The sequence below is a fragment of the Agelaius tricolor genome, unplaced genomic scaffold (assembly GCF_023055355.1).
Source record: "Agelaius tricolor isolate 1412-34295 unplaced genomic scaffold, bAgeTri1.0.p SCAF_86, whole genome shotgun sequence".
Taxonomy (NCBI): domain Eukaryota; kingdom Metazoa; phylum Chordata; class Aves; order Passeriformes; family Icteridae; genus Agelaius; species Agelaius tricolor.
The window spans coordinates 470,695-492,804 of NW_027269346.1; the positions used below are offsets into that span (position 1 = coordinate 470,695).

At 60.9% G+C, this 22,110-nt stretch overlaps 1 protein-coding gene across 6 annotated transcripts in view; it reads right to left on the reverse strand.

Annotated features, from left to right (window-relative positions):
- Positions 1–10,106: 10,106 nt before the first annotated feature.
- Positions 10,107–22,110, reverse strand: part of SBF1 (SET binding factor 1) — a 62,813-nt gene continuing 50,809 nt past the window's right edge. For 2 of the 6 annotated variants that reach the window (XM_071418421.1, XM_071418420.1), the window contains 19 exons: positions 21,714–21,889; positions 20,304–20,443; positions 19,794–20,001; positions 18,887–19,083; positions 18,156–18,293; positions 17,053–17,148; positions 16,623–16,700; positions 15,902–16,086; positions 15,215–15,391; positions 14,648–14,749; positions 14,388–14,573; positions 14,043–14,169; positions 13,836–13,966; positions 13,081–13,314; positions 12,864–12,974; positions 12,369–12,580; positions 12,153–12,240; positions 11,857–11,988; positions 10,107–11,746 (listed from right to left, as the gene is read on the reverse strand). In XM_071418421.1, the coding sequence (XP_071274522.1) occupies positions 11,648–11,746; positions 11,857–11,988; positions 12,153–12,240; positions 12,369–12,580; positions 12,864–12,974; positions 13,081–13,314; positions 13,836–13,966; positions 14,043–14,169; positions 14,388–14,573; positions 14,648–14,749; positions 15,215–15,391; positions 15,902–16,086; positions 16,623–16,700; positions 17,053–17,148; positions 18,156–18,293; positions 18,887–19,083; positions 19,794–20,001; positions 20,304–20,443; positions 21,714–21,889 (2,817 nt within the window). In that variant the 3' untranslated portion in view covers positions 10,107–11,647. The remainder of the gene's footprint in view (positions 11,747–11,856; positions 11,989–12,152; positions 12,241–12,368; positions 12,581–12,863; positions 12,975–13,080; positions 13,315–13,835; positions 13,967–14,042; positions 14,170–14,387; positions 14,574–14,647; positions 14,750–15,214; positions 15,392–15,901; positions 16,087–16,622; positions 16,701–17,052; positions 17,149–18,155; positions 18,294–18,886; positions 19,084–19,793; positions 20,002–20,303; positions 20,444–21,713; positions 21,890–22,110) is intronic. The other 4 variants (XM_071418426.1, XM_071418422.1, XM_071418425.1 and 1 more) reach the window with 2 other exon arrangements.

The following is a 22,110-nucleotide window of genomic DNA, read 5'->3' on the forward strand; positions in this document are numbered from 1 at the left end:
GAGGAGGAATGCCAACACTTCCGTGGGGGGAGCAGGGAGGGCTTGGATTGGGTTGGCAGGGCCGAGGCCGGGGTTGTCCCCGGCCGGAGCTGGGGAGTGACGCTGAGGCCCAGCTGTCCAGGGAACGGGATGTCCCTGCATTCCAGCGCTGCTCGGGGCTCTCCATGGACACGTGCTGGGTCAGGGCAGGGGCTGGGGCAGAGGTGGCCTCTCCTGCCAATGTCCGTGCTGGCCGCAGGGGACCCTGCCCACGAGGAGGTGACCAGGGCTTTGCTGGCTCTTTGGAGACTGAATTAATGTATTTGCAAATGATGATGGAAAGCCTTTTTCTGTTTGTTTTGTTCTGTTTTTAAAGTTTTTAATGGATGCAGGAACAGCAACACTTTTGCACTTTGTACCTGGTGATGACAGCGTTGGGGAAGGGCATGGGAGAGCCCCGGGGGACATCCGGATCCCTCAGGGGGGGTGGGAGAGCAGGGCCAGGTGAAGGGAGCACCTGGAGCTGGGATATGGCATGTGGGACATGGGATATGGGATGTGCCCAGGCTGGAGCTCACTGCCAGCCCAGCCTGGGGGGCACATGAGGGGCACTGGGGCAGCTGAGCTGGAACCCCCGGCATGTGGAATCCTGAAAAACCCTCCCTTTGGAGCAAAGGCTGGAGCTTGGCACACAGGGAGCCAGACCGCTGCTTTGGGATGATTCCTGAGGGTGGGAAGGACCTCGCACTCCCAACAGGCAGAAATCCCTTCCCTGTGCTGTGGTGTCTGCTGGTGGGATGTGCTCGGTGGGCAGGGAGGGTAGGGGGGAGCCAGGTGTTGCCACTGTGGGGCTGCTCCGCTGGGTCCAAGGGCACCGTTCCCACAGCCCTGGCTCAGCCCTGTGTGCCCAGGTCAGTTCTGCTCGTAGGGAAAGGGCTGGATCCAGGAGCTGGGGTGCTGAGATGGCTGGGATCCTGCAGGGTCCTGGGGCTGTGGGCCACTCGTGTGCTGCTGGCAGGGCTGGGCTGTCCCCCAGCCCCAGTTCCATGGGAGGCAGGTGGTGCAGGGCTCTTGTTCGGGAAGTCTTCACTCGCTGCGTGTAATTGAAAATTAATAATTTAAAGTTAATTGCACTGGGAGGGAAAGAAAATCTCACTTTGTGCTTTGCTTCCCCCGCTTGGTGTTCAGGAATCAATCCCACTCCAGCCAGGACTCTCAGACAGGATCAGTGGCTTTGAGGTCCTGATTGGAGACACATTAAAGTCTTAATTTTCCAAGGATTGGTGCTAGAGTTCTGCTGGACATCGGGCATCCTTGGGGCCCCAGAGCTGATTCCATGGGAGCTGAAGGATCCATGTGCTGGTACAGCCTGGCTGGATCCCAGGGGATGCCAGGGTGCTCTTCCAGCCTGTTCCTGTGCCTGCCCCAGGGGCAGCTGTGCCCAGATCCGTGTGGGATCAGGGATGAGGGGAATGTCCTTGGCAGGCACAGCTGGATCATCCTTCCAGCTCAGATCCCTTCCCGTGGGAGCAGTGCTTTGGGTGGGCTCTGAGGGACAGACAGGGCCTCCACCCCCGGGCTGCTGAGCTTTGGGAGCAGAGATTCCACCTGGACAGGGATGGGGCAGCCATGACCCCGTGGTGGCTCCCAGAGCTGGGGCTGGCTGTGCCTTCTGCTGCAATTCCAGCCTGGCATTCCTCAGCTTTGGCTTTGATTCCCTGCGTGTCAGTGAGAGCTTTAATAATAATAATTATATTAATAATAATGATTATAATAATAATAATATCCTTGGGCATATCCACATCCGAACACAGCTCATTACTGGGGGCTCATTAGTGGGTTAATTTATTACTTAGTGCTGAGACACATCACTGGGGCTTGGTCAGACCTGTGGAGATGCACAAATTCCATGGGTTGGGTGCCTGTGGATGATCCCTCCACGGCTGGGATTGAGGCTCTCAGTTCATTCCACTCTCCACTTCCCTGGGCTTGTTCTTCCCACCAGCCAGGGCCTGATCCAGACCCAGCTCCTGCTGCTTGGGCTGCCGGGGTTTGCAGCTCTGAACAGAGCCAGAGCCACTTCCTGGCCTGGCTCCAGTGGTTTTGTGGGGATTCCAGGAATGGGAAATCCTTCTGAAGCAGAGTTTCCAGTCCCTCTGGAGACACAGTGGGTGTGGAGGGAGGCTTGGAGTGCCCCACTTGAGGTTTTTCTTCTCCCTGTGCTCCAGGGAAGGGCTTCCCAGGGCTGGAGCAGGATCTCTTGGCTTCTGAGCATGGAATTCCCTGTCCCCCTTGTCCCCTCATTGCCTGGCCCTGCTGGGCTCAGTGCCCAGGTGATGAAGGCTCCCTCCAAGTCCTGCTCTGTGCTTCCCTCCTGCCTCGTGCTTGGAGTCTCCTATAATCACAGGTGCCCCTGGGGCTGCTGAGGGTGTGGGTGGACACAGATCTGTGTCATTCCATGGATGTTCATACACACACACTTGGATCTCGTGAGAAGCCTGGGAAGGGGGCACTGGGAGCACAAGGAGCTGGGGTTTTATCTCCAGGCTCAAGACCCAAAGCAGCAAGGGCAGGTTCCTGGGGGGTGGTTCTGGAATGTTCCGTGCAGTGGCTCTGCCTGCCTGGGCATTGCTGTGGGGATCTGGTGATCCCGCTGTGCCAGCTGCTCCACACTGGGATGGGAGGGAAGGGGGCTCCTGGGCACAGTTAGAGCTGAACCTCATCCCTTTGGCCAGTCCTGGGGAATCCCTGCATCATGGCACACCTGTCCTGGGTGGGATGTGGGAAGAAAGGGCTCCTTGGGGATGGGAAACCCCCCTGGTGCTGGGAGTGTCCCCATCCCTGTCCCATCGGGCGCCCCTTCCCAGTGTCCCTGGCCCTGTGGGGGCACCGGGTGCGGAGTGAGGGAGGGAGCAGAGCTGGAGGGTGGGAATCCCAAATCCCAGTGTGTGTGTGGAGCTGTGATCCCATGGCACATGGAGCTGGAGTGGCTGGGGTTGAGCATTCCTGGGCTCAGGACAGGCTGGGGGTGTTCTGTACCCCCTCAACCCAGGGTTATCCAGAGGTGTGTCCAGAATTCCCCGCATGTCCCAGGCCGGAGATCCCACTGCACCCTGGAAGGGCGGCCAGCAGGGAATATTCCCATCATTCCCTCAGCAATTCCACAGCCAAAAACTTCCCTAAAACAGAATTCCCTCTCCTCTTGAGGCAGGCAAAATCCCAGGTCTTTGTTGGGGTCCTGTGTCCTCAGCAAAGCCCAAGGGAATTTCCCCAAGCAAAGTCCCAAGGCTTTGCTGTCCCTGGGATGGAATCCCAAGGTTCCAGCACAAGGTTTCATCAAGAACATCTCTTTGGAGAGCTGCAGGTGTGCAGGGAATGGAAACCCTGGGGGTGCAGATTGGAAAAAAAAGAAAAATACCAAAAAAGTTACCAAAAAAAACCCCTAAAAGCTCAGTGTTGCCCTCAGTGTCTGTTCCAAAGGGCTTGGGCATCCCAGTTCCCAGACTTCCCAGTGAAAGGTTTGGAGTGAAGGTGCAGGGACATTCCCAAAGAACATATCTGAAGGAAATATCATTTAAATTACTTTCTTGTTCTCCAGTGGCATCCCAGAGTCATTTTTCCCACACTGGCCAGGGAGCTGTCATTAAAATCCTGATTTATCAGTGGCAATCCTTGGAGCTCATCCCTGTGCCAGGCCTTGAAATCCCAACCCCTTGGGGATCTCCTTCATCCTGAGGGGACCTTTCTGCCCCACTGGGTGGGCTGGGAATTGATCCATTGGAAAAACCAGAATTGATCTATTGGAAAAGCTAGAGTGTGGTGCTTGGTGAAGGGCCCAGGGTGTATCCAGGGTGTGTCCAGGGTGTATCCGAGCTGAACCCGTCTTCCCACTGTCCTGTCACTCATGGACTGGCTCTGAACTGGTTTAAACTGGGGCTCACTGGGCTTGGTGCTGCCCTGAGAGAATCCCTGGCCCCCTCCTCGCCAGCTGCACGTGTTGGGATTGGGAGCTCCTCCTGCCATTCCCCATTCCCGCTCTCCTGGCTCCGTACCACGTTTGGGAAGCTGTTCCTGCCATGGAACATTCCCCATTCCCGCTCTCCTGGCTCCATACCATGTTTGGGAAGCTGTTCCTGCCATGGAACATTCCCCATTCCCGCTCTCCTGGCTCCGTCCTGTGCCATTCCCTGTGCTGTCCTCTGGGGGCACAGGGATGTGCCACCCTGGAATCCCGGCCGTGTCCTCAGGGAAGGGCTGGAGGCTGCTCAGTGTCCAGGCTGGGACACCTGGGACCCTTGGAATGGGGTGTGCTGCTGTGGTGTATCCATGGAAACCCGGCTGGAGGGGTTTCCTTGTGACTGTTCTCACTTTTACTCCTTATCGGGACTTTTCCCTTTGCTCTGCCCAACGGGATTGGATTTGGGATTTTGGTGTTCCCAGTCAGGAATCGGCTCTGGGATTTGGCAGTGTTAATGAGTAATTAGTGAATAATTGCCTGTGTTAGTTAATGGCAGTGGCAGTGGCAGGAATGGTGCCCTTGAAGCGCTGGACCAGCTCCAGCGTTCCGTCAGTGAAGGTCTGAGATCCTTTGGAAGATGGCTTGGATCAGTTCCCGTTGGTTTCGTCCTGGGTAACGTTTCTGACTTCATCAGGAATGCTGTTGGGCTTGGGCTGAGAATGGGATTTTTCATCTGGTTTTTCCCTCTGTGGTGGGAAGTTCCAGCAAACGCAGGAGTTTTCCAAGTGTGTTTAGGGCTGAACTTTGGGACAAGTGGAACAATTTGGCTCCTCCCCGGTGGCTTTGCTCACCTGAACCTCTCTTACCTCATCCAGGAAGGGCTTTGTGGTGTCCCAGCTCCCACCTGGATTTGTACAGAATTCCTGGTATTCCGTGGTGGTCCTCATCACCTCTCCCAGCAGTGGGATATTCCCATGGAAACTGTATTTTTGTATTTGATGCTGATGGGAAGAGAGGGATTTTCCTCTCTCCCTGAATTCGGGGCTTTTCTGGAGGGCGGAGCCTTCCCTTCTATTTTTGATTCCCTCAGATTCCTTGGACAGATGGAAACGAGGGATAAATCCTTTCTCCTGTAATTTTGATGCTCAGAGGTAGTTTTGCAGAACTCTGTAGGAATTCTGGGAATGCTGTAGGGATTCCCCTGTGGGGGGTGGCTTTGGTGCTTTTGCATTGAGGGCGCTGCCAGAGAATCCCCTTGGCCAGATCTCATGGATCCAAACGTGAGGATCCACAGGCACAGCAAACGTTCTTCTCTCCATGGAAATGCTTCTCCCATTCTCCTCTTTCCCAAACTGCTGCTGGAGAACCTCGAGTGGCCCCTGGGCTGCTGGGATTGTGACAGGGAATTTTGGCTGCTCCGCTCCAGAGCCCGGAGCTGGGCCTGGAGTTCCCTTGTTCTGTGGTCCTTGTGTGCCTTCCATGTCCTCCTGTGAATTCCTGGCTCCCTGGAGTCCTCTCTGGTCCTTGGAGTCATCCTTTGTTCCTTGCAGTTCCCTGATCCTCACATCTGTTCCCTGATCCTTGCAGTTAATCCTTGGCCCTCGTGCATTCCCTGCTCCCTGCAGCCCTTCCCTGCTCCCTGCAGTCATTCCCTGCTCCTCAGCTCCCTCTTCCCACTCCTGGCAGTGACTTCGCATGGACACTTCAGCTCTTTCCCTGCTCCTCTCTGTGGTCCCAGGAATGTTCAAACTCCAATCTGTGTCTGATTGGCCAAGGCACAATCTGGAAAAATGGGGAAAATCCCCTTCCCTTCCCTTCCCTTCCCTTCCCTTCCCTTCCCTTCCCTTCCCTTCCCTTCCCTTCCCTTCCCTTCCCTTCCCTTCCCTTCCCTTCCCTTCCCTTCCCTTCCCTTCCCTTCCCTTCCCTTCCCTTCCCTTCCCTTCCCTTCCCTTCCCTTCCCTTTTTCCCTGGATCCTGTTAATTTGCAGTTAATTGCTGTGTATTCATCACATCCCTGTAATTCCCATCCCTGCTCCTCCCCTCCCTCCAGACCTGCTGCAGCTTTCCCAAAAATGGTTCTGCTCCCTCAGACACTTCCAGCTCTGAGGCCCTTGGATCCGGGAGCTGTTCCAGGGCAGGCACTGACCACACTGGTGGTTCCAAAGCAATCCAAAGCCTTGGATTTAGTCTGGAAGGAGCCACCTCTTCCCATTCCAGCTTGGATATCCAGTGCTGTTCCAGCCCATTTCACAGGAGGAGAATGTCCTGTGCTCGAGCCCTTGGATAACAATCATTCCCAGTTCCCACTGTTGCGAGTGCCTTAAATCCATCCCAATTCCAACAATGGATTTCTGTTCCCTGTGCTCTTCCCTCTACACCTCACAGCTCCTTATCCCACTTAGTGCATCCCAGTATCCCAGTTCATCCCTGTATCCCAATTAGCCCATCCCAGTATCCCAGTTCACCCATCCCAGTATCCCAGTTCATCCATCCCATTTCACCCATCCCAGTGTCCCAGTTCATCCACCCCCAGTATCCCAGTTCATCCATCCCATTTCACCCATCCCAGTGTCCCATTTCACCCATCCCAGTGTCCCCACGAGCTCTGGGCAGAGCTGGATGGGATTTGGTCACGGGAACCTTCCCTACACTTGCCCTGGGTTTGGGATGTGAGGATGCTGTTTGGGAATGGGCCCTGTCAGAATTCCAGGGAACAGAAGGAAAAGGTGCTTTGGGAACGCTCAGCTCCCGGGGTTCCCTGTGGGGCCGTGCAGGGAGAAGTTGATCCCTTCCCAGGGGATAATGGAGATCCCGTGGGAGTGGGGCTGTGGGGCAGGGAACGGGAATTCTGTGTCCATTTTCTGTCTGCCCCACAGGGATCCCAGACTCCAGCCTGGGCGTCAGAGCTGTCTCCGAGTAGGACAGAAACGGGGCTAAAAGCACCAGAAAGAAAGGATTATTCCTGATTTTCTGATGGAACGGAATTAGTGTTTAATCCCAAATATTTTATTATTTAATGGAATTTAAATGAAAACTTCCTGGACCTGTAAATATTCCCCCCCTTGGAATATAAACATTCCCCTGCTGGGTCTGGGGTTTGTGGAATGGAAAGGGATTTTCTGCCAGACAGTCCCAGAGAATTCCCTGGTGAGCTTTCCCCTCTTAAAATTGTCCTTGTGTCCCCTGGCAGCCGATGGTGGCAAACACCAGGGATGCTCTGATCTCCCGAGTGGAGGGGCCAGTGCTGGGATCCAACCTTAAACCTGGGCCTGGGCACAGAGGGAGGGGCTGGAATTAGGAATTCCCTGGGGTGGGTTGGGTATCCCTGGCTGGGATCCCCCTTTCCCTGTTTGGGATCAAAGGAGGTGCTGCGGGGCCAGAGCAGTCGGACACCCTGGATTTATGGCAGATTTAGGAACAGGACCTGACCCTCCACCCCCGTTCCCAAGGGAGCCAGAACCTTTCCTGTGGGTTTCCTGTTTGGCTGAGGCTGTGACTCAAGGGTTGGACCATGGAACTGATGAGGAGAGACCTTAAATCCTCGGGATTTCAGGGAAGGAGGTGGTTGGTTTCTCCCCCAGCCTTGGGGACAGGCAGGAACATTCCAGAGGGGATGGATCCATGGAATGAGGGCAGAGGGGACACTGGGGACAGGCAGGAGCATCCTGGCAGTGGCAGCAGGAGCTGCTCTGAGCCTGTCCCTGGCTCCTCCTTCCCTCCCCACGCTCCCATTCCCAGTGTTTGCTGTAAATAGGGAATATTTATAAAAATTTATTGCAGAGATTTCTAAACTCACCCGAATCCCATTTTTCCCAGAGCTTTTGGCTTTGCTGGGATCTCCTGGAGCAGGAGATTTGCACCTTCCCAGTGGCTCCGGCGTCCGTACAACTCAATCCAGTCCCAGTCCCAGTCCCAGTCCCGGGTGCTGGGCAGGGCTGGGAATTCCAGGGGTCCCAGGGCTGAGAATGGAGCAACTCCTTCCCTTAATTTTATCCCTGTTCCATTTTCTCCATGTGGGAGAGGCTGTTCCAGGCTGGAGCTGTCCCAGGGTGTCCCTGGCGCTCTTGGAGGTCATGGATTTTCCCTTTTCCTCGTTTCTGTCTTTGCCTTCCATGTCTGACCCGGCTGCAGCGGCAGTTGAGGGGAATTTGGGTGGAAATGTGGAGTTTTCCAGGCATTCTCCTTGGTGTGACATTTTCCAAACCTTTCCTTTATCCCTCCCAAGTCCCGGGATCTGCACGGCGTGGGGGGTGATCCCAGCTGGCTCATCCCAGTCCCCAGGGGTTCCCGGTGGTTTTCCCTGGTGATTTGGCTCCAGCAAATCCTTCCTTGGCTCTGCTTTCCCGCCCGGCCTCCTCCGTCCATCCGCACTCGGAGCATTCCATGTTTGCTGTTGAGTGGGAGCCTCTGGAGCCGCTTTTCCAGGGCTTTTCCAGGGCTTTTCCAGGGCTTTCCCTTGCAGGGGCTTGCCGGGAACGTTCGGCTCTGTGACTGTTAGCACAAACCATGGATTCATCCCCCGGGAGACCCCGGTGCCGCCTCCGGCCCCAGGACCCCAGACTGATCTCAAAGTGACCCAAGCCAGGCTGTTTGGTGGGAATAATTCTGGATCTCCAGGAGAGCAGGAGCTTCTGGGACCGCAGCAGTGCCTGGGGCTGGCAGGGACATCCAGGCATCTCCTGAGGGAGCAGATTCTGATCTGTGCCCATCCCAGGGCCTCCGTGCCCATCCCGGGGGCTCCGTGCCCATCCCAGGCCGTGCCTGGCTCCTTGCCTTGGCTCATTTTGGGAAAAGGCCTTGGGAATGGCACCTCTGCCATCTCCATGTCGCGGCCGAAGCAGAGCTGATTCCAGGCTGTGGGATGGGAGCTGGAGCCTTCCCTGAGCACAGGAGATCCCATAAATCCAACAGCCCGGGCAGGGGGAGGCGCTGCTGCCGCGGGGATGGGGATTCATGGATTTGGGAAGGTTGCAGGAGGGTCCCCAGGCCGAGCCCGGATTTTCAGCGTCGCTCCGCTCCTCCTCCTCTTCCCGCTCTTCCCAAATCCTGCCGCGGTGTCCGAGCTGAGTCTCCCTGAAAAGCTGCGCTGGCACCGGGGACATGCCCCGTTCCCGAGGGAGTTCCCGAGGGAGTTCCCGAGGGGTGGGGGTGTCCCGGCGGGAGCAGCGGGCGGGGCGGATTCGATGCCTTTCTCCACAACCACCGGCCCCGCAAAGCAATAAAACCACGGAGGGGCCGCGGGGAGATCCCGGGATCCGCTCCCGGCCCGGCGCCGGGGCCCGAGGGCGATGCCAGGGGAGCCTTCTCACGATGCCAACTGCCCTTAAACTGGGATCCGGGTCTTTGTAAGCAATGTCTGTGTATTATGTGTAAATATGAGGGACAAATTTGAAATTACTGCCTTTTCCCTGTTTATTTTTCTGAGTAATTCCAGATGTACTTTAGTCTCTCTACTGTCAAAACTTTTATATTGTAAATCTGATGCTGGTGGCTTTTTCGGTTATTTTGGTTTTTGGTTTGGTTTTTTTTTTTGGTTTTTTTTTTTTTTTTTTTGTAAAAAAGTGACCAAAAAAGAAAAAAAAAAAAAAGAAAAAGGAAAAAAAGTCTGCATCTCTCTATGTTGTCAGTTTTAGGCTGTAAATTCCAACTATCAATAAAAGCTCAAAATTCACGTGCCAGTGCTGGGTTCCTCCATCCTGCAGGACACGCCAAGGGTCCCGAGGGGGCTCTGGGATGGTCGGGGCCAGGAGTGGGGCTGGACTCCTGATGGAATCATGGAATCCCCGAGGCTGGAAAAGCCCTCCCAGTCCCAGCTGTGCCCGACTTGCACCTTGTTCCCAGCCCAGAGGCCTGAGTGCCACCTCCTGGAATTCCTGGGACACCTCCAGGGATGGGCAGTGCCAAGGCCTGAGCCCCTTTCCATGGGGAAATTCCTGCTGATTCCACCCTGAGGCTGCCCTGGCCCAGCCTGAGGCCGTTCCCTCTGCTCCCGTTGGGTTGGAATGGTGGCAGCCGAGCAGGAGCGGGTGGCACAGAGCGGATCCAGCGTGGAACAAAGGTTCCTGTGCCAGGATCCCCCTGCCCTGTGACGCAGGAGCTGAGCCTGTCCTGTGCTGGCCCGAGGCTCTGCCCTGTTTCCCTGTGCTCAGCAAGGCAAAAGGAGCGTCTCTCATATTAATTTTTTTATTAAATTCCGTTAGTTTTCTCTTTATAGAATAACCTTTTCCTCTAGGCACAAATACAATACAAGGACTCTGCATGTTTGACACAATGTACAGAAACTTCAATAATCTACAACTGCTCGGGTAAGTTACAAAACCTCCGTGTTACACCTGCACAGCCAGGATGGTACAGAGGAACGGGGCGACTGTACAAAGAGCTCTGCACTGAAATAAAACGCTGGACTTTAAAAACGAGACGGGTGGAGGGGCTGGCGGAGCTGGGGGGGTCAGTCCTGGGGGTGCTGAGGGGTCCCGGGCAGCAGCGGGGCCGCAGTGACCTCACGGTGCCCTCTGGGGTCCCCCCACGCCGAACCCCCAGTTCACACCAGTGCAGGGGCGGGGGGGCTGCAGGAGCCAGTTCGGTACCGAGAGCCACCCCCGGCACTGAGGGGCAGCAGCAGCTGGGACAGGGACAGCGGGGCTGGGACAGGGACAGCGGGACAGGAGCTGCTCCCCTGGGTCCCCCCGGGCTGGGCACAGGCAGAGCACAAAGGGGGCACCCGTGGGGGGCTGGAGGCAGGAGAGCCCTGGGGAAGGGGGGGGGGGTTGTGACCTGTGCAAAGGGAACCCTGCAGAGACCAGGTGGCACTCGCAGGGCCACTGCCCCAGCCCTGTCGCAGCCCCGTGTGCCTTCAGCCAGAGGGGACCCTCATCCCGGGGCTGGTTTGGTCCCCACGCCCCGGGAGGGGACAGAGGAGCACCCAGGAGGCCGCAGCATTTGGCATCTCCCGCAGGGAATGTGCCCCCCGGGACAGCCACCTGGAGGTAGAGACCGTCCCAGCCAGGACAGGGACCCCCTGGCCACAGCCCGAGGAGCCTCCTGCCCACTGGGAGCAGAGTGGCCACAGCCACGTCCCCTCCCAGGGACACAGAGCCAGCACCTGCAGCATCGCAACATTCCCATTCCTGTGCACAGCTGGGAGCGGCTCCAGGGTGGGACAGGACACGGGATGGTCCCGGTGCTCCGTGCTGTCCCCTCTGCCATCCCCTGAGCTGCAGGGCTCTGTCCCCTGTGCCATCCCCTGAGCTGCAGGTCCCGGCTCCAGCAGGACGGGAGCAGAGCCCTGGACTCGCTCCCGGGCCGGGAGGGGCAGGGCAGGTTCCGGGGGCTCTGGCAGACATGCAGGGGGGCAGGACGAGGGGCAGGACGAGGGGGCAGCTCTGCCTCCCCCAGCAGTGTGGGGTGGGGGTGTGGGGCGCAGGAGCCCCTGCCCAGGGAGCTGGAGCGGGGCTGGGGCACACGGAGGACACGGGGTCACGACACGGCTCAGACAGGGCCGGGGGTGGGACGGGGCCCCCGCCCGCTTCAACGCGAGGAATCCCTCCCTGTGCCACCCTCCCCGGACACGCCCGTCCTGCCCGGCGGCTGGGAGGAAGGGCCGCTCCTCCTCTCCCTCAGTCCCGGGCTCGGCCTCGAGCCTGGCGCTGCCTCTGCTCCCGCTGCGGGCCCGGCAGCCGTGCCTGGAATTGCGGCTCCGCTGAGCCGGGCTCACGCGTCCGACAGGCAGCTCTGGATGCGGTCGATCCACTGCTGGGCCAGCTGCACGTCCTGGGCGCAGAAATTGTAAACTCTTTTCGTCGTCTTCAGCTGCGGGCAGAGAGAGGAGGGGCTGAGGGCTGCACCAGGGACAGCTCCGGGGCCGCGGCCGGAGCCCAGAGCGACCGGAGCTGCCCAGCACCAGCCCCGGGGACACTCACGTCGAAGAAAGCTTTCTCATCCACCGTCTTGGGGGCCCCCATGGTGGGGGTCCCTGGGGTGATGGACTCCACCTCGGCCAGGTCAATGACGCCCTTGCACTCCGTGTCCATCCGGCTGTCGTAGTACCGCAGCTGCGGGAGAGCCACGCTCAGGGCAGGGATGGGATGGGATGGGATGGGATGGGATGGGATGGGATGGGGATGGGATGGGGATGGGATGGGGATGGGATGGGGATGGGATGGGGATGGGATGGGGATGGGATGGGATGGGACAGACCCCGGGGCCCACCCAGTACCTGATGTTTGGTTTTATCCAGCACAAACCACCGAGACTTCCAGGGTTTCATGAAGGCGCCTTTCTTGTACAGAGACCCCTCGTAGGATCTGCAGGGCAGGAAGGGGCAGGAACAGCGGGGTCAGGGATGGAAGCCCACCGGGACCCACATCCTGCCCCCCGGGAGGGATCCCCCTCCTGCCGTCACCATTGCCAGCCCATTCCCAGCCCCGCCTGCCTGTTCTCGCTCTCGGACATCTGGAACTGGCTGTAGAGGGTGGAGGTGCTGCGGCGGCCGCCCGGCTTCCCGCTGGATGGGGTGGAGGTGCTGCTGGTGTCGCTGTCCAGGCTGAGGTTGAGCGTGGAGCCCACCCCGCTCTCCTGCAGGTACACGCCCAGCGAGCGCCGGTGGTGGGACAGCCCCGATGACATCAGCAGGGAGCTGGGGGTCTGCGGGACAGGGACAGCGTGAGGGGGGCTGGGGCTGAGCTCCAGCAGCAGCAGCAGCAGCAGAACCATCACCCCAAGCACCAGAACCAGCAGCACCCAGAAGCAGCACCAGCCTGCCACGCCCTGTCACACCTCTGTCACAGTCCTGTCACAGCCACTGTCACACCATCACAGCCCCATCACAGCCCTTGCCACAGCTATGCCCACACCCTGTCACACACTGTCACACCCTGTCACATCCTGTGACAGTGCCTGGCACAGCCCTGTCCCCCCCGTCACCTACCCTGTTGCCCTCCTGCCGCCCCTCCGTGCGCTGGGACGCTTTCACCTTGTCCCACGTGTCCTTCCAGCGCTCCGGGACCTGCCCCAGCTCCATCTCCAGGTTTTGCAACTCCTGTGGGGGGGATTCCAGCATCAGCCCCGGAGGGGACAAACCCCCTGGGGCCGCCGTCCCTGTGCCAGGGCTCTGCCGGGTGCCATCCCCGGGGCAGGGTGCCCACCTCGAGCAGTTTGGAGATGGCGTCGGGCTCCACACGGCTGCGGTTGTCGTAGCAGGGCCAGATGATGCGGCGCTTGCTCTGCGGGGCCGCCGTGTCCTGGCGATCCGGCTCCTCCGCCGGCTCCGGCTGCCCCTGCGCCAGCTCCCAGTCGTACGAGGGGCCCTCGGACAGCGTCTCCTCCGTGTAATAATCCCACACCTTCAGGTTGGAGATGTTGCTGTACGGCCTCAGCACCTGCGGGAGGGGTGGGGGCGGCTCAGGAAGGGCAGCGGGGCCAGGCTGGACATTCCCGGCCAGACCAAGGGGACAGCGTGTCCACATGGAGAGCTGGGAATGCCCAGCCTGGAGAGGGAAAGAGGATCCAGGGAGAGCTCAGAGCCCCTGGCAGGGCCTGAAGGGGCTCCAGGAGAGCTGCAGAGGGACTGGGGACAAGGCCTGCAGGGACAGCACCCAGGGAATGGCTCCCAGTGCCAGAGGGCAGCCAGGGATGGGATCTTGGCAATGAGGAATTCCTGGCTGGGCTGGAATTGCCAGAGCAGCTGGGGCTGCCCCTGCATCCCTGGCAGTGCCCAAGGCCAGGCTGGACACTGGGGCTGGAGCAGCCTGGGACACTGGGAGGTGGCCCTGCCATGGCAGGGCTGGCACTGCAAGGGCTCTGAGGTCCCTTCCCAGGGGACAAATCCCAGCTCCAGCTGCTCCTGCAGGGAGGATCCCAGAGTGCTCCCAGCCCCCCTGCAGGTGCCCCCAGCTCTCACCTCCCCGTCCTCAGGTGCGTACAGGTAGTTGAAGAAGATGGGAGCTTTCTTGTTGAGGCGGTCGATGTAATCCCAGATGGATTTGGAGAACTGCTGGCCCTTCCGCTCGCCCTTCTCCTCGTACAGGAGCCCTGGGGGACAGAGGGGACACCGGGTGTGACAGGGGCAGGGGCAGGTGCCATCCCTGGCCCCGCACGCCGCGCTCACCCAGCTCGATGCGCTCGTAGTCCGAGTCCAGCAGGAATGTCCGGAAGCGGTTGGAAATGTAGTGGTAGCTGAGGAACTTCAGGTAGTACTGGCTGAACTCGAACTCCATGGGGAACTGCAGATGGATCTGCAGGAGAGCCCCGGGAGGGCTGGGATCAGGCACACGGGCTGGGCTGGGCCCTCCCGCCTGGCCCAGGGCACACTCGGGGTTCCAGTAGGCACTGAGGGGTCCCTCTGGGTGCTGGGGTTCCCACTGGACACTCACAGCCTTGGGGGCACTTGGGGGGCACTCAGGGGTCCCCCCTGGCCCCTTGGGGGTCCCGTGGCCCAGGTGCCAGGGCTCACCTGGTGCACACAGTCCAGGAACTGGAGGAAGATGGGGGCGAAGCCGCTGCTCTGCCCCGCCAGGGTCTGGGCGCCGCGGTGGCTGAAGCGGTGGCCGAAGGACAGCCACTCCTTCTCCACCAGCAGCCGGAAGCCCTCCAGCGTCCGGTAGTAGGGGTCGGACAGGAGCTGCACCAGGGACACCACCTGCGGGGACAGGGAGCTCCAGGAGCTGTGGGGGGACAGCCATGGTGCCACCCCAGCCAGCGCCGTGCCCTCACCTGGGTGGTGATGTCCCAGCCGTCCTCCAGACTGACCAGCACGGACGAGCCCGTGTCCAGCAGCTCCACCACCAGCACCGAGATCTGCAGGATCTTGTGGATCTGCCAGGGCAGGGCCAGGAGTGAGGAGGGCACAGGAGTTCCTGGGCTGGGTGTGGGGGCAGCGTCCCCTGCTCCGGAGTGAGGCCACGCTCGGGGGTCACAGGGGCCACCACCCTGTGCTCGGACACGGCAGCAGCAGCAGGGACAGGGGACCCTCGCCCCCTCCAGAGTGGGACCCCTCCCATGGCTCCACACTGGACCAGCCCCCCTGGGCTGCTGCCCTGGCTCATCCTGGCACTGCCCCGTCCCAGCCCCTCTGGAGCATCCCGTGGATCCTGCCTGGCATTCCTGGCTGGCAGCTCTGTCCGGCACCATGGAGCTGAGCTCTGGATTGTCCCACCCTTGTCCCTCACACCCCTCTGCGTGTCCCCAGGGTGCCCCAGTGCTGCTCTGCATAGGGCACTGGAGCCCATCCTTGCTCAGAGCCCCCAGGGGAGGGGAGGGCCCTGTCTGTGGGTGCCTGACCTGGGACAGCCACTCCGAGTCCTCCAGGGAGCGCAGGTAGGCCACGCTGGGGTCGCTGGAGGGGCAGCCGGGCACGCAGGCCTTCATCAGCTTCTTGAAGCTGGCCTTGACCTGGCGCACGTCGAACACCTCGATGGGCACCACCTCCCAGTGCTGCAGCGGGTCCGGCTTCACACCCTGCAGGGGACAGCATGGCCTGGGCTGCCCTGGGCTGGCCTGAGCCACTGCCACCATCAGGACCAGGGAATTCTCTGGACTGGAAAAGCCCTTGGAGACCGTGGAGTCCAACTGTTCCCCAGCACTGCCAAGGCCACCACTGACCCTGTCCCCAAGTGCCACATGCACACATCCTTGAAATCCCTGCAGGGATGGGCACTCCAAAGCTCCCTGGGCAGCCTCTGCCAAGGCCTGAGCCCCTTTCCATGGGGAAATTCCTGCTGATTCCCCCCTGAGGCTGCCCTGGCCCAGCCTGAGGCCGTTCCCTCTGCTCCTGTCCCTGTTCCCTGGAGCACAGCCCGAACCCCCGGCTGTGCCCTCCTGGCAGGGACTTGTGCAGAGCCACAAGGGCCCCCTGAGCCTCCTTTGCTCCAGGCTCAGCCCCTTCCCAGCTCCTTTGACCGCTCCTGGGGCTCCAGCCCCTTCCCAGCTCTGTCCCTCCCCAAGGTGGCAGTGCAGGGTGTGTGTCACCTTCAGCTGGGACTTGTCCCCGATGATGTAGAGCGAGGCGCGGTGCTGCCGCAGGAAGGAGGGCTCGGCGGGGGTCCCGTTGTGCTGTGTCCCCAGCAGGTCCTTCCCCGCCAGGCGGGACCCGATCTCCACGTTCAGGGCGTAGCTGCTCATGCGGCCGCTGGCCCGGATGCTGCCCCACTTCCCTGCGGGACCGGGGCCAGATCAGGGCGGGGCCGGGGCTCGGGGGCCGCACAGCCCCACGTCCCCAGCCGGGGACCGAGCTGTCCCCGCAGCCCGGCCCGGGGGGCACATGCCAGGGAGGTGCTGGGCACCAGGTTTGCTTTGGCTCCTTCTCCCTCTGGGTGCTGCAGGAATTCCTGCCCGCTGGATTCCGGCCCCGTTGGCTCCATGTCTCATCACTGGCACTGTCACACCCCACTCCAGCGTCACCAGGACCTGCCACCTGCACCACGGCCCTGCCCGCTGTGCCACAGCCCTGCCACCAGCTGCGCCCCGCCCCGGCACCGCTGCCCCGCACCACAGAGCCCAGGAGCCCAAAGCAAACCTGGCGAGGCTGCCCGGTACTTACCGTGCCCGTGGCACACCTGGAGCAGCGGGGGCTCGGGGGGTTACTGGGGTTACTGGGCATTAGTGGTGAGGGGCAGGGAGGGAGTGAGTGGGTGAGTGGGGGTCAGTCACAGGGGTCAGTCACACCCGGCCGGCTCGGGCGCGTCCGTACCTCGGGGCGTCTCGCGGCCCTTCGGCGACGCGCACTTGGGGGTGGACAGGGTGATGACCCTGGCTCTGTGACCCAGCCCTGGGGGCACAGGATGAAAGTGACCTCAGCAAGGGACACAGAGTCATGGACAGGGAATGGGATGGAGGCGATGGCACCGGGGCTGTGGGAGAGCCCTCCCTCCCTCCCTGCAGCTGCAGCTCAAGGGAGCACCTCCTCTTCCCAAGGAATCACCTGCTCTTCCCCAGGGATCACCTCCTCTTCCCAAGCAATCACCTGCTCTTCCCCGGGAATCACCTGCTCTTTCCAGGGGATCACCTGCTCTTTCCAGGGAATCACCTGCTCCCCCCAGAGAAGCATCTACTCTACGAGAGCTGCCCGGGGCTGGGGGTCTCAGCGAGGCCCCCAGGCAGCGCCCCCGCCCCATCCTCACCTCCGCGGCTCAAAGTCCCAGGCCCTTCGTCCTTCCCTCCCATCACCTGCTTCATGAGCGATCCCAGCTTAGGCTGCTGCCTCTTGTCGGAGAAATCTGCAGCACCAAGAGAAGGTCAGCTCCCGAGGCCCTGCCCAGCTCCCGAGGCCCTGCTGGAGCCGGGCAGGGCCGGGAGGAAGCGGCAGCAAGCAGAGCCCCAGGATGCAGAGCCAGCACAGGAAGCACCATCCAGCTGGAGCCACGGAAAACCAGTGCCCGGGGCAGCCCTGGAGGAGGGGGCTCGGCCCCCAGCCCACCCACAGGGTGGGGTCACCCCGTGCCAGCCCTGCCAGGTCACCTGTGCCACCCTCAGAGCCAGGCTGAGCCCCCGCGCTCTGAACACATCCCTGTGCACTGGGGAAAGGCCTTGGAGGGGCCGCTGGAAAGTTCTCTGCCTTCAGGATCAGGGAGCCCCCCCGGGCTTCCCAGAGCCCCCAGCCCCTGATGTGTCCACAGTGATGATGGGTGGGATGACGGGACAGCATGGATGGCACTGGGACAGCATGGATGGCACTGGGACAGCATGGATGGCACTGGGACAGGACGGATGGCACTGGGACAGCACGGATGGCACCAGAGTTTGGCAGGGTGGGATGGAGCTCTGCCCTGCAGGAAGGGCCAGCTGGGAAAGGACAGTTGGGATGGGACAGTTGGGAAGGTCTGGCTGGGAAGGGACAGCTGGGCACAGACTTACCAGGGGTCCCCAGACCGACCCCAGCACCACGCATGGGGGACACACAGTGCTGAGATCCTGGTGGGAAGGGTCTGTCCCCACTGGCCCCCAGAAAGTGCCCAGATGCCAGCTCCAGGGACAGGCTTTGGCTCCCAGCTCCAGGGACACTGGGCTTCCCAAAACCCCCAGGGCTCCCGGTGCTCCCAGCTCCAAGGACACCAGATGTCCCAAAGCCCATCCCCACCTGCAGCCAGGGAGACCCAGCTGGAGCTGGGAGCTCTGGAGAGGCGGCGCTGCCTCCTGGGATGTGGGAGAGCAGCTCCCCTGGGATGCAGAGCAGGAGCCAGGGCTGGCAGGAGCCCACCTGTCCCCCTCCCTGTGCCCCCCTCACCTGCACTGCTCATGTGAGCCGAGGTGAAGCCGCTGAGGGTGTTGCGCCCGCCGGCGTCCGAGTAGTGGGGCATGGAATTGATGACGGCCTGCAGGTACTTCTCCTGCTCCAGGCTCGTGGAATCCGCCTGCGAGGGGCCTGCAGGGGACACCAGCGTCACCTGGGTACCCCCAGGATGTCACTATCCAGAACCAGACAACCTCTGAGGGTAGCCACCCAGAGCTGGGAGACCCCCGAGTGTCACCGCCCGGAGCTGGGGACACCCCCAGGTATCACTGCACCAAGCTAGGGAGACACCTGAGTGTCACCTCCCAGAGCCAGGGGACTCCCAAACACACCACACAGAGCTGGAGACCCCAAAGTGTCACTGCCTGGATCATGCAGACCCCCAGGTATCACTGCCTCAAGCCAGGAAGACCCCTGAGTGTCACCACCCCAGAGCCAGGGGACAGCTCAGTGTCACCCCAGAGCCAGAGACCCGAAAGCATCACCCCCCTGTGGCAGGGGACCCCTGAGTGTCACTGCCCTGAGCCAGGGGACCCCTGAGTGTCACTGCCCTGAGCCAGGGGACCCCTGAGTGTCACCGTCCAGAGCCAGGGGATCCCTGAGTGTCACTGCCCCGAGCCGGGGGACCCCTGAGTGTCACCGCCCCAACCCCCAAGTGTCACCGTCCGGAGCCAGGGGCGATCCCACGGCCCCAGCCCCCGTTCCAGCCAGGGTGGGAGGGTCACCTGGGGTCGGGGCGTTCTGGGACTTGAAGAGGCCGACGACGCCCTTGCCGTGGAGGCCCCCGGAGCGCAGGAGCACGGCCTTGGTGCGGGAGTTCCTCCAGCACACCACGGGGAAGCGGCTCTGGCGGTAGCAGCGCGAGATCCGCTGGATGGTGTTGTCCTGGATGCTCTGTGGCACGATCAGCAGCCCGGGGTAGCTGTGGGCACAAACCCCGGGATGGCACGGCTCTCCTGAGCTGCTCTCCTTAGTGCTTTCATTAATCCCGAGCTCCACTTGGAGCCAGCACTGATCACCCTTCTCCACACACCTGACTGCTCCTCAGATCATTAAATCACAACTCCAAGTTGGGTAAAACCAACCCTGACAAGCTGCACTCAACAAACCCTGAGGGAGCTAAAGGCTGGACACCTGGGAGCCAGAATTCATGGCCCTCCAAGGACACAATGGAGTGACCAGGACTCATGGTTATCCAAGGGCATGATGGAGTGACCAGGACTCATGGTCATCCAAAGACACAATGGAGTGACCAGGATTTATGGTCATCCAAGGACACTGTAGGAGTAAATGAAGACAAAGGAAACACTAACAAAGACACTTCAGTCTTAGTGCTGGAAACTCCCCATGTGGGAAAAACATGATAAAACATTGGAAAATTCAGACTAATCACGAGAAGCGAGAAATCAATAATCAATAGAGGGCAGAACAGCGATTAATGAAGAGGATTGGGCAATTCAGAACCAATGAACATTGGCTGAAAATGTATCAATAAGTGAGACAGTCACGGGGGGGGTTCAGGCTGGGAGCAGGTTGGCCAAGGACGAAGCCATGATGGCACCATTTTTATTGGTGCCGGTGGCTCTGGGTGTGCCGGTGACACCGGCAGGGGCCCGTGCCCGGGCGGCTCACCTGCGGCAGATGGCGTACATGCGGTTGACGGTGGAGATGCGGAAGGGCTCGTTCTTGGAGCGGGTCAGGCTGCTGCTCAGCGTGCCCAGCCCCAGGCGCTGGTAGTCCCGGCAGCAGGCGCGCTCCACCACGTGCGTCATGGTCATCTTCTCCGACGGCCTCATGGTGCTGCTGGGCGTCAGGGTGCTCCTGTCCAGCTCCTCGGACACTGCGGGGACACGGCGGGGCTGGGACGCCTCGGTGCACACACGGTGTCCCAGAGCAGCGGGAGGAGGTGGATTGGTTGGAGCAATGTCCCACACCCTGCTGCTGTCACCCGCCAGCCCCAGGAGATTCTCCAGCCAGGCCAAGACCTCTCTCCGTGCCGGGCTCTCTGCCGGGCCACCACAGCAGCCAAGGGCTGGGGCAGCACCGGGAACCGGGAGATGCTCCCATGCTGCTCCCACCACAGGGACGCCGGGACTTCTCCCAGGTGCCGCTGCTCCCTGCCTCCCCGGGGACATTCCCCACCTGAGATCTCGTCCTCATTGTCCTCAGGGAAGTGCTGGCTGCCCCGCTGCTCCCAGGCTGGAGGCGTGTACTTCTTGCGGGTCACGTACTGCCGGCCAATCGTCCTCTTGGCGTTCTTCACCAGGTTCTTGGACAGCGTCCTGGGCACACGGGCAAGGACACAGAGGGACAATGCTGTCACCCAGGCAGCCAGAGCCAGGAGCAGCCCTCAGCCCTAGTGGTCACTGTCACACGGGAGGGGACGGACGTGTCACCTGCCAGCGACCCGGCCCTGCAGGAGCCACAGCTCCTGCCATTCCCAAGGGATTTGAGGAGCTGGGGAGATGGGATGGGGCAGTGCCCCAACCTCTGGACCAGAGCTGCCACAGGCTGAGCTCTGGCTCATCCCAGGGGAGGCTCCAAATCACAGCAAGGGACAGGGATCCAGCACAGGGACCTGGGCCTATCCCCCCCTACCAGGGGATCCATGGCAGGGCCATTGCTAGCCAAGTCTGGGCTCAGGGCTGCAGCCAGTGCTGCAGGACAATGTCCCCAAGTCAGCCAGCACTGCAGCACTGCATCCCTAAGTCACCCAGCACTGCAGGACCATGTCCCCAAGTCACCCAGTACTGCATCCCTGAGACACCTTGTGCAAAATCAGTGTCCTCGAGTCACCCAGTGCAGGAATAATGTGTCCTCAAGTCACCCAGCACTGCAGGACAATGTGCCTGAGTCACCCAGCACTGCAGGGCCATGTCCCCAAGTCACCCAGCACTGCAGCACTGTGTCCCTGAGCCACTCAGAGCAGGAGCACTGTGTTCCCAAGTCACCCAGCACTGCAGCACTGTGTCCCTGGGCCACCCAGGCCACTGGAACCCCTCCTGTGGGACACCTCCTCAGGCAGGGGATGCCACTGCCACAAACTCCCACTTTGCAGTGTGACCTTCCCAGTGTGACTGTGTGGGGCTGGAGACACTGCAGGACAGGGGACATCTACAGCTCTTTGGGCTCCACAGCTCCCTGACAGGAGGGGACAGCTGAGGGTCGGGCTGTGCTGCCAGGGAACAGGGACAGGAGGAGAGGGAACAGCCTCAGGGTGGATATTGGGGAAACTCCTCCTGGAAAGGGCTATGCAGTCCTGGCACAGGGATGGGGTCCCTATCCCTGGAGGGGTTTAAGAGCTGTGTGGATGTGGCACTTGGGGACATGGGCAGTGCTGGGAATGGCTGCAGTCATTGTCCCACAGGGCCTTTCCAGGCCTAAGGATTCTCTGATCTCCAGCGACGCAAACGCTGCACCAGGATGGGTCTGAGCAAGGAGGGCTCAGCTCCCCGTGTCCCTTCCTGGTGGCTCTGCCGGAGCAGGGACAGGAGGGGGAGTCCCAGAGGATGAGGCGCATCCAGGTGTGATCCCCTCTCCTGGCACAGGTACCTGAGTGAGGGGTTCTTCTCCTTGGCCTTGGGCTGCATGGCCTGCTTGGGGGACTGGCCCACGGTGAAGGCGAAGGTGCCGCGCACGTGCTGGGGGTAGCGCAGCTTGTGCAGGTGCTTCCGGAAGATCTCGGCGCTGTCCGAGGCCACCTCCTCGTCAAAGGCAATCTTCAGCAGCTGGGGAGGCACAGGTGAGGGGTGATAGTGGGGTCAGGCCAGGGACAGCCCTTCCCATGGATCAGGGCAGAGCTCGGATCCACCCAGGAGCACCACGGGCACAGGCTGGACTGAGAGGCTGCCCTGCCTCTCCCTGGATTCCCATTCCCTTTCCCCTGTCCCATTCCCTCTCCCCTGTCCCATTCCCTTTCCCCTGCCCCATTCCCTCTCCCCTGTCCCAT